Source organism: Sinocyclocheilus rhinocerous, unplaced genomic scaffold, assembly GCF_001515625.1.
Source record: "Sinocyclocheilus rhinocerous isolate Xijiao unplaced genomic scaffold, SAMN03320098_v1.1 scaffold3444, whole genome shotgun sequence".
In the NCBI taxonomy this organism is placed as follows: domain Eukaryota; kingdom Metazoa; phylum Chordata; class Actinopteri; order Cypriniformes; family Cyprinidae; genus Sinocyclocheilus; species Sinocyclocheilus rhinocerous.
Genome location: NW_015662918.1, coordinates 113,625 through 124,905, shown reverse-complemented (window position 1 = coordinate 124,905; position 11,281 = coordinate 113,625). Strand labels below are relative to the sequence as shown.

General features: G+C 37.3%; 1 protein-coding gene across 2 annotated transcripts in view; it reads left to right on the top strand.

The window, feature by feature from the left end:
* The window catches only part of tmeff2a (transmembrane protein with EGF-like and two follistatin-like domains 2a), a 58,423-nt gene extending 49,858 nt beyond the window's left edge, over positions 1-8,565 (top strand). For both annotated transcript variants that reach the window (XM_016538427.1, XM_016538426.1), the window contains exons 6-10: positions 4,687-4,835; positions 5,151-5,210; positions 5,317-5,440; positions 6,487-6,645; positions 8,185-8,565. In XM_016538427.1, coding sequence (XP_016393913.1) covers positions 4,687-4,835; positions 5,151-5,210; positions 5,317-5,440; positions 6,487-6,645; positions 8,185-8,281 — 589 coding nt within the window. In that variant the 3' untranslated portion in view covers positions 8,282-8,565. The remainder of the gene's footprint in view (positions 1-4,686; positions 4,836-5,150; positions 5,211-5,316; positions 5,441-6,486; positions 6,646-8,184) is intronic.
* The last annotated feature ends 2,716 nt before the right edge of the window (positions 8,566-11,281 follow it).

The window sequence follows — 11,281 nt, the reverse complement described above, 5'->3', positions numbered from 1 at the left end:
TCACACGGTAGAGTCGATGGTCTTTACACTCTTCGGTCTTCACACGACCGCTTCCGCGGTAAACTACGCTTCTTTTTTATTCGTTTAACAAAACTCAAATTGAATTCTGCTGGACACACGTTCCTGTTTATCACAACAAATGGCCAAGCAAAGCGTACGACACTGACAAGGTACACGATACAGTACGAGACCAAACGCGATTTCAGCACGTCTCCACACAGTAATCAACTATTACTGATTACTGTGTGGAGAAAAAAAAAAATTTTTTTTAAACAAATTTTACATTTTAAATCAATTTCTAATCAACATTTCTCACACCTTTGAGTTTGACGCAATGCATTCTTGGAATGTCTGGAATTAGGGCTGGTGTTGGTCAGTATTACTGATACACAGTATGTGAACAGAGATAGACACACACATATAATCTGGTTATGGTTGGCATCTGTTGGTGCAGTGTGAATTAGCCTATAGATAGACAGGCAGACAGATAGACAGTCTTAATTATCATTTTAGGATGTTTTAAATTTGCAGGCTGAAAATCAGGAATCGCAATATGGCCTAATGTGATTATTAAAATTCAAAAGGTTATGATTTAATTTAATTAATGTAAGCACTGCACGTTCAAAGTCAAGACGTGGCACTTTTGTGGATGGTTGTAAGAGTGCATATTATATCTCCCTCATCTTTTTTTTAGCAGCTGAACGTAGTAAAGAATAGACATAAGAAATGAGAGTCCCAGGCTGGTTTATATTTAAAGTGCCCCTATTATGGATTTTTTAAAATTACCTTTCATGCAGTGTGTAACACAGCTCTAAGTGAATGAAAACATCCTGCAAAGTTTTAAATCTGAAAGTGCACCGTGTATAAAGTTATTGTCTCTCAAAAGAAAGAGTCGACTCTGAAACATTGAAAAGTCATTTTTAAATCAAATCCCAAGCCCTTTCATGATGAAGTCAACATGAAACATTAGCATATTGCCCGCCCTCTTGTTGGTCTTTTCCAGTTGGTCTGAATGAAAATGCAAATTCATTCTTTGCCACTAGGTGCCGCTTTTGGAGCGGTAAAATAGCGGTTTCCCCAGTAACGCTGTACACAAAGCAGCACTGCGCTCACAAACGCTGCTTTATCAGGCATTACAGGCATGATGTAATGGAAATGAGACCAATCGGACCAAACACCGCAGATTAGCTTCAAGGAGGGGTTTGGAAAAATGAATCCTTAAGCGAATCGTTTGTGAGTCGTTGAGCAAGTAAGGTAAAAATAAATGCATATTATAAGACAATGAAAGTGTTTTTGACCTTGCATGCATGTCAACCTGTTGTTGGGGACTCCCAAAACCAAAATATTAACCTTTCATAACCCATAATAGGGACACTTTAAATGGTATGTATTATTATGCATAACTTTTTGGTATTTTGGTGGCACAATAAACTATGTCTGGCTTTTAATTCAATGTAAATTTTAGTTGTTTCTCTCTGGTTTGCCCTGTCACAAGAAGGAAAGATTTAAAAACATTTAACACATTCAGCATATATATTTTACTAGTATCAGCACAATATCAAATAAATAATCTGGGATGTGTTTTTTTGTTTGTTTGTTTTTTCAGAAGATTGTATAGGTTTGACCTGTGTTTACATACAGTATTTATTTTATTTATGCAGGTCTTAAAAAGTCTTAAATTTGATTTTAAAAACTATTCAGATACTGTAGACAGACAGATATTGGATTTTGCCAATACTGTAATACTATGGTTAAAGAAATGCAATAAACTGGTTATTTTTCCAATTATATGTTAAATAATGTTTTTAGTCTATCCTCCTTGTGGCCGGGTGGTCCAGGGAGGAACTATGAGAGTTTATATTGAATATATGTTACAAAAAATAAAAATCATAATACAGAACTTTTAATTATAACCAGCTCGAAATACACCAAGTCTCTTATTTGGATGGACCGATGGATGGATGGATGCAATTGCAACCAAGTTAGCACTACTAATCTAAATCAAACATTTGAAACCTTGGGATCAAAAAGCCAAAACTCCTCATCTATCCTCATCAAACTATCAAAGATACAAAACAGAGACTTATCCTCACCAAGTACAGACTCAGTCATCATAATCCTGCTATTGAGAGAGAGAGAGAGAGAGGGAGACTAAAGTGTGTGAGTAAAGAGCAGCTAGACAGACAGGAAGCCCACAGGCCATGTTGGAAAAGTTTAGATAACAGAGAAACCACATGGCTCTTACAAATCAATAAGACATATCCCCTCACTCAACAAGATAAACACACTCACACGCATACAGAGGTTATCATACAAACAACCTGAATTTTTAAGGAAATCTCAACCATTCAGTTTGACTCACTCGCAAAGCCATTATTACTTGATTTGCTATTGGAAATCTTTGATGTGTGTGTGCATCTAAGTGAATGTGTGAGTGTGTGTGTTGTTGACGCAATGCATTTGCAGTGTGTGTGTGCCTAGAGAATGTGAGAGGTGACATTAAATATTCATGCTCTCAAGACACATTAGCCTTTATGACCACTACAGACGGTCATACTAGAGAGCAAATGTGTGTGTGTGAGCATTACCAGTGCTTCACAATAAATACATCTCAATATCATTGTGCCTGTTTGTTTTTATCTCACATTCAATGTTCCTGGGGATGTATCTAAATTACTATGCATTACAGATCTCAATTAGCAATGACAAACAATCAAAGCTGCCCTTGAGTTGACTCCACGCCACAGTTCAATTCAGTCAACGTCTCTATTTAAAACAGATATTTTTATCTTACATTTGTAGTCACTTTCCATTATTCCAGTAGTGCCAGAATAGAAAAAAGCTCCATACATCACTAAAGCTCACTGGCAGGGTGGAAATATTAAAAAAGAAAATTGAAGAAAAAAACACATACACAAAAATAATGACAGATTTATAATTATACTGTCGTCTGTTTGCTGCAGCGAGAAGTGACTGGGGATGGCAGTTTAATTGTCATTTCTGCTCAACATGTTCCTGCAGTGGCGCACAGACAACACATACACACTTTAGAGAGAAACTACAGCAGAAACACCTGAACGTTGAAGATGCAGACCATAAATTCATGTCAACTCTTTTGGGAAATACTAATATACCAAATACACTCACAGAACATACACAATGAAGACTAGATGACAGGTTTTCGATTCTCTCAGGCAGAAATGAATGACTGGTTCACACACAAATGCAAAGGCTTCATGTGTTGCCGGTCGCAAATGTCAGAAACTTTGTCTAGGATTCTGTGCGTCTTTGTCTCCTCAGAATAGCATCGCCTTTCATCCATACGCACATAAGCACTCATTACCATTGTTAATGAAGGTATGTGAATAAAAGCAGCCATGAAAACCAGCGAAGGAACATCAAAGTGTTGGAACTCATCATCATTTCTCATCGTTTGAAAATGGAGCGTTGTATTATTCTCCACTGATGTGTTCGCAGTGCTTTGGTTGCTAAGCCAGTCTTCTGTGCTAGTCATTAAGCCCCTGAGATGATAGACTCAAGAATGTGCAATAGATTGAAAATCACTGCAGCATCCAGTTCGATCCTGTCCACATTCATTCCTGAGCTTTCCCTTCCAGCTTCACGCTGAGAAGAGAAGATGAAAAACAGACTTTACTCATTACATTTGCAATCTTGACACCCTTATCAACATTTATAGAGTAGATAGACACATCATAAAACATTGTTGATGTTGGTGTTAATCTGTTTCTAATGGTAATTCATCCAGCCTCAAGCAAAATGGGCAATTATGAATGTCAGTTAATGTTTATGCGAGGTTGCCGTTCCCGCTGATGCAGACCTTTAGTAAAGGGTCCTGTATTTTTTACCATTGTAATCTGTGTATGTTGCAAGGCTGTAGTCTCGCAGGACGACTGTGAAAATGCTGAGCTTTTAACACACTCATACATGATGGAGAGGTGTACATTAAAACCGTAATGTTCACCCTTTGCAAAACTGGCTTTTACAAAAGCAATTTTCTTGTAGGCATAAAAACAAGTGTTCGTTTGATTGATTGAATCTACCAGCAACAGAATTAGCAGTGTTAATGTGTTTGGTCTTGAGACTTGCTACTGCCACTACAAATATACAGGTGGAGCTGGGGAAGGTGGAGGGTTTCTGAAGCGTGCTGCAACTGCTACAGCAAGCACTAGCCAAGTATTCGAATGTTGAGCAGCAAGCTCATATTTATAATATTTCACAATAATCAAGCATAGCGTCAGTTCTGGCAGGTCACGTTAGTCAAGCTCGCATCAGCTGACTCTCAGCTGATCCACGTCTACCTATAGGCATACAACGCCTATCTCAGCATTCATATACAAGGTCCACTTTCTCCACTCTGTTTCCTTCTCTTCTCCCCATCATTTCCAGCCCCCTTTCTCCTAAAATATTAATAAAAACTGGTAGAAGGCCAAAAAAGGTGCATTACTTCCAAAGAGGCCCTGAAAATATTAATTGAATAGTGAAGTTTTTGCATCAATATCAGGTGTGAAACACCGAATGGCCTCCAGCAATTATTTTGAGTCCCCAGTTTGCATGTTTGAAGTGTTATTCTTAGCTGACAGCTTGATCAAACAAGGTGTGACACTTGTTTAATGATCTTTGATTTGTCAGTAATTGGCATTTACTATGCTCTTTCTCACGACACAGGTGCGTCTGTAACATCGACTGCTCCCACATCAGTTTTAACCCCGTGTGCGCATCAGACGGCCGTTCCTATGACAACCCCTGCCAGGTAAAAGAGGCCTCGTGTCAGCGGCAGGAACGAATCGAGGTCAAGTTCCTGGGTCACTGTCAGGGTAAGAAGAGCAGGTTTATGATTGCTTTATATAATGTATTAATTTCTTACGTTGTTACATGATGTCTTCTTCCATTCAATTTGCATTTATATAAGACAACAACAGAGAACACATTTAAAGATGAACATTATAAATCACTGTTACATAATCAAGTTCATTCATGTACATATGATCATTAGTCTCTAGAATATAGCAATTTCCCAGATGATATCTTCAAAATGACAATGTACAAATGAAGAGGGAAAAAACAATGTTGTATTATGTAACCAGCAGATCTGTTCATTTTAATATCTGAATTTCGTTTCTATCCTGTAGGCGACATGATTACAGGCACCAAAGCAGGAGATGGACAGTATGCCAGGACAGACTACACAGGTGGGTGTGTGTTTAATTATAAAAAGTTGTTTTTAATATATTTGTCCTGTGGTTCTGAAGTGCCCTTGACTTTTAGCTGTTCTGACCCACTGTGTTTGAATTATAGAGGAGAAGCCTGAGGTTTCAGAGGTGGCGAGAGGGCTGTACATCCCCTGCCCTGAGAACTATAAGAACTATTGTGTTCACGGAGACTGTGAATATCCCAACATGCTCTCAACACCGTCCTGCAGGTACACACACACACACACACACACACACAAACTCATGATGTGTCTGATCATGCCAGCGTATCCTGTCTACAAAAATACATTGTGAATCAATGTGTGTTTGGGCACACACCTTTTGTGATTGTGTATGCAACACTATATTACAGATCTTTGTCTCCACCTAGTGTTCAAGCCAAGAAAGAGCTGTCACATATAAAAAACTGTTTTCCAAACACTCCCCCTTTTTTCAGTTATTTTAGTACCATCCAGATATTATTATAGTTTTTATTAACTGTTTGAATTTGTTTGTAGGCTTTCCATTTTAATTTCATTGTGAATTGTTGTAACTTTGTTGTGTATTTTTTATATTTTTATTAGGTAACGTCTGTATAGTTTTTATTTGGTTTTATTGTGGCCTTAGTTATTTTAGTGCTTTATTTAGTTAAACTAAATGAAAATGAGACATGTTTTCTTGGCAACTAGCTGAAATAAAATATGCTTACGTTTCATGGTCTTAGCTTTGGTTAACTATATATAGATAGATAGACAGATAGTTAACTAAAGCTAAGATCATAAAACTTAAACATATTTTATTGTATACTGTATACTAACCCTGGTCTTTCAATGGTAGTACAAACAGATAGTGTCGTCCCAAAGCTCCAAACGTTGTCTAAAGGTTGATTGTTACCTTTTTTAGGAAATTCAATCTACAAGTCATTTCTACAGATCAAACTGGGACAGAAGAAGGTATTAAACAGGAAAACTGCAAACATCAGCTTATTAAAAAATAATTGGCTGCTCAAGTTGCGAAGCTCATATTAAAGTCACCGAAAAACAAAGTAAAGGGTACTAGAGAGAAATGATAAGACAGAACAGGGGAGTCTCTCTGGCAGGTGCTGCAGTAAAACAGCAGGTGTTTCTGAGGAAAGACTTTGAGAGCGAGAGGCACTGCGGTATGTGTGTGTGAACAGAGACTCTTTAAAACAACCTGAATAAATCCACAGAGGACTAAAACACTCGCATCTAATCTAACAAGGATATAACGCCGTGTTTCTTCCTCTTTTCTTCAGCTGTCACTCAGGATTCAGCGGTCCACAGTGTGACACTAAGGAGTATAATGTGCTGTACGTGGTGCCTGGCTCTGGAAAGCTCCGCTATGTCCTCATCGCGTCTGTCATTGGGGCTCTGCAGGTGGCCATCATATGTGTAGTGGTGCTGTGTATCACCCGGTGAGCATAAACACACACCACAGCATCATATCACACACGTTGTGCTACTGCGAAGCAAAGCAGAGGACAGCTACCTCCTGTGTAGATGGCACACACTCACAGCTCTTTATAGAGTGAGAGTTCCTGCCAGCAGGAGTCTGCAGAATAACACACTTTACACTCCGTGAAAGGTCATTGTCGAAGGGTGTGTGTGTGGGGTAGTGAAGTCTAAATCACTGGCAGCACTAAATAACTCGCCCATCTAATGTAATATTTACTTTTCACATCAAAAAAGTGAATGCATTCAATATGGAGATGTATCATGAGAGATTGTAGAAGTGATTGATGGATTATTAGACCTCAGATAGTCTTCAGTCTCGACATTCTAATTTATTCAGATGCACCTGTATATACTACCTTTTCAGCATTTTGGGATGTTTTGTTTTTGTTTTTGAAAGAAATAGATACTTTTATTCAGCAAGGACACATTAAATTGATCAAAAGTGACGGTAAAGACCTTTATAATGTTACAAAAGAGCTGTATTTCAAACAATTGTGGTTCTTTTGACTGTCTATCCATCAGAGAATCCTAATAACAAGTATCAGTTTCCACAAAAATATTAAGCAGGAACTGTTTTCAACATTGATAATAATAACAAATATTTATTAAGCACCAAATCAACATATTAGAATAATTTCTGAAGTAATTAAATACAAGAATATATTACATTTTTAAAATGTATTTTAATAGGTATTTTAAATTGTGATAATATTTCGCAGTATTACTATTTTCACAGTATTTATGATCAAATAAATGCAGCCTTGGTGAGCATAAGAGACTTCTTTCAAAAACAGTAGTTCCAAAAACCTGACACTTCTGCACTAAACAAAATTGAACAAATTAGGATTGTTTCTTTAAAAAAAAATCTAACTCTTACCCCATCTTCCATTGTTTGGACAAATGAGTAGTCCTTTCTATACTCATGCCATTGGTTGAGCAAATGTTGTATTCAAAGATTGCTATTCCATTTGGTGTCGCTAGTGGCACAGAAATTACCCACTCAAACATATTACACCCGAAATAATGGATAGTGCTGTTGTTATAAGATGTTATGAATAAAATCATAATAACATTTCTTAAAGACGCCAGTCAAAAAGTATTTGTCAGAATAGATTTGTACGGTCCAAAAAAATATATACGTTATGAATCATTGTTAATTTAGCTTCATTATCAGTATTTGTTTATTTATTCTCTTCTCCAGTAAAAGAAACAGCCCCTTTAGGCAAAGAGTCTGTGAGCTGTTGTGCTGTTTCAAGTCATATCAGTGGAAAACTGTGATGAATACTGATGCAGAAGAATGCATGAAACATTCCTTTAAAAACTTCCACTCTCCAAACTCTAAATATGAAGCTATTTTTATAGCAAAGGCTTTTTTTAAGCTCTGAAATATGAGTTTTTTTCCTTCCAGGCATTGTTTCGATTAGAAATAGCGTAGAGCTGCCTGGTGGAGGCAAGTTACATGTATGATAAGGATGTCCTTTCGCTTCCTTCCTCTGCAGGAAGTGCCCACGGACCAACAGAATCAACCGACAGAAGCAGAACACAATGCACTACAACTCTGAAAACACCCTGCGCGCCTCCACCCGCCTCATTTGAGCCCGTGAGCAGAGAATCATGGGAAATGTAGTTTGGACAGAGGACAGAAAAGAAGAAACTCGCTCTCCGTCCCCATAGAGACACTGCATTCTGCTGGATGATGGGATGGAGGGACAGAGGACGACGGTGCAGATATAACAGAGGACGATGGGTTCTACACACGATGCCTTGCACCTGTGGCACAGGACACAAACAGAGAATTTTAGGACACCATGATAGGACAAATCCTGTTATTTGGTTATGTATGGGTAATATTTCCAATAGTTAATTTGTTTGTCTTGATGGGGTCCTTTTTCTGTAATGTAAATAAATAATTTATATCACAAAGCACAGTGTTTTTTCTTTTTCCTTTTTCTTTTGTGGATGCCATGACTTTTAAAGGATCTGACTTGAAGGTATATGGTCAGTTTCAGGAGTTTCTAGCGAGGTGATTCAACCATTTCTTTTGCTGTTTTTAATGTTTGGGGTCCCATGAACCTATTCATGTAAAAAATATTGTTTAAAGGTTTCAGATCAGCAACATTTACGATAGATAATAATAGATTGTCATAAATGGAATAAATTACATTTTAACATAGAGAACAGTTATTTTATCCTAATATTACACAATATAACTATTTTTGCTGTATTTTTGATCAAATAAATGTAGCATTGATGAGCATAAGAGGTTTCTTTCAAAAACATTAAAAATAATGGGGCTAATTTTCCAGATTAACTTCTTATTTTCCTTTCTAATAAGACTTTTATCCAATATAATTTTAATTATATATCAATATATATTTGAGTTAAAGTAGCTGAGTTATTATTATTATTTAAATTTTTTTAAAGAGAGATACAGAGAATATACTGACCTCTAGAGGTCATGTGGAGGACGGGACCCTTAGGACTAAGGAATTCCGGACATTCCTTGTCTGCAGAAGTTCTTCCTACTTCATCCCTAGACCAGTCCAGTGGAGTCCCTGCACTTCCTGTCCTGTCTGACAGTCTGTGTGCCACAGGGGTAAGAGAGAGCCTTAATTAAAATGAGCATACATTTGTCTGTTTGTGTTCTGCTTCCACTAAACAGACCCTTTATTCTCAGGCTCATGTGTTTTCAACAATGCAGGACGGAATAGTAACCCTGGTGACTATGAATTTTGTATATGATTTTCTCTTTGCTTTCCATGAAGACTTATAGAGCTCCAGTCAAACAGAACTAAAGTGCAAGAGGTACATAGCAGACATACTTTGCATTCTCAGCTGAATCAGTTGCCAAGCCACGTGAAGACCGCACTTATCTGATCTGTTTTATTGTATCTCAGTCTCAATGAGAACCATTGCAAGGTTTTGAACCAAATCAGAAATGTATTCCTTTTAGCTTACACTGGATGTCATTTAGCACGCAGTGGCCATTTAACAGTGATTCATTTTTAAACTATAGCCTTGTTTGGGAAGTATATATATATATAGGAAACACTTACTCTTGTTGCATTCTTGAAGATCTTTACAAAAATAAATAAATAAGGCAAGGGAATGGCATTTAATGTGGGTGGTTGGGAGGGCTTTGAAAAATACTGTTCTTCAGGGCCGTCAAGATTTGAGGGAAAATTGTCAAATTATCTCTCAGATGTCTTTACCATCTACTGCTTTTTTCATCACTGGTCAAAAGGTCCCAGAGGCAAGAGAAAGAAATCTGTCTGCTATCATTCGGCTAATGAAGGCTGAAGTCTTTTTCGTTCTCATTACTGTGATGCCACAAGCGCAATCTCTCACCAGACACCGAACAATTTGCATTCAACGGTCATATTGAAGAACCTGTTACCAGCGAAGCCATCCAAGTTTCAAACAAAGGTAGCAATTATATATAACACATGCATAACTTTAGTGTGTTTTGCAGTGACATGTCTTTGCATACTCGGAAATTTTTCAAACTGAATCACAAATCATGCAACGCTATGAGTGACAATAACAGTCACCAATAATATGAAACTAATAAGAAAGACGATCTACAGACTCTCATTAAATAGAATCAACAACAGGATGTTTTTACATAGCTGAGAGGAAACTCCGAGTTAGTGAATTTGTTGATTGATTAATTTTATATTACTTATTTTATTCTTTCTTTTTTAAGTGCAGTGAGTACCTTCTACCTGCAGAGGTCAGACCTCACTGCACTATGTAATGGCTGATTATGGAATAGCTTAAAGGGTTAGTTCACCCAAAATGAAAATTCTGTCATTAATTACTCACCCTCATGTCGTTCCAAACCCGTAAGACATTCAGTAAAACAGTCCATGTGTCAGTGGCTCAACTTCAGTTTTGAGCTTAATTAAGCTTAAATAAGAAAGCTTTTTTAATGGGATAGCTAAAAAGTGATGGGGGGGGGGGAGTGAATTCTATTGTCATTTACTCACCTTCATGTCAGTCCAAACCTGTATGACTGACTTTCTTCTGTGGAACATGAAAGTAGATGTGTTGAGAAGCAATGTTTTGTCCAAACAGTGGAAGTCAATGGTCACCAGAAATGTCTGGTTTCTGACATTCTTCAAAATACACAAAATAATTATTTTGTTCCACAAAATAAAGAATGTCTTATATGTTTGGAACGATATGAGGGCCAGTAAATGATTTTAGGTAAACTATCACTTTAAGTATAATGTGATTTGTTTTGGCATGACTTATCTTTCGATGTCCATGTGTGGATGTGGGGTCATGGGTGATGATTTTCACTTTGTATCTATAGGCCTAGTCTGAGTACACGACAGGAGAATACACATACCCCACCAAACCACAACATAGAAAACATTAGCAGTGTTTTTCTTTGTACATGCAGGGAGGCATTCGCCTCAGTCTCAGGAAATGAACGGATGTGGGAGATAAAGTTTATTTTATGTTAGATTCTTATCCTTGTCCTTTAATAACACTCCCAAACAGATATCTAAGTTATGCATGTTATTCTGTCGCTATTGATTGTCATTATCCAGAAAATGACCTCTGGTCGAAACAGAATATTGTGACGTG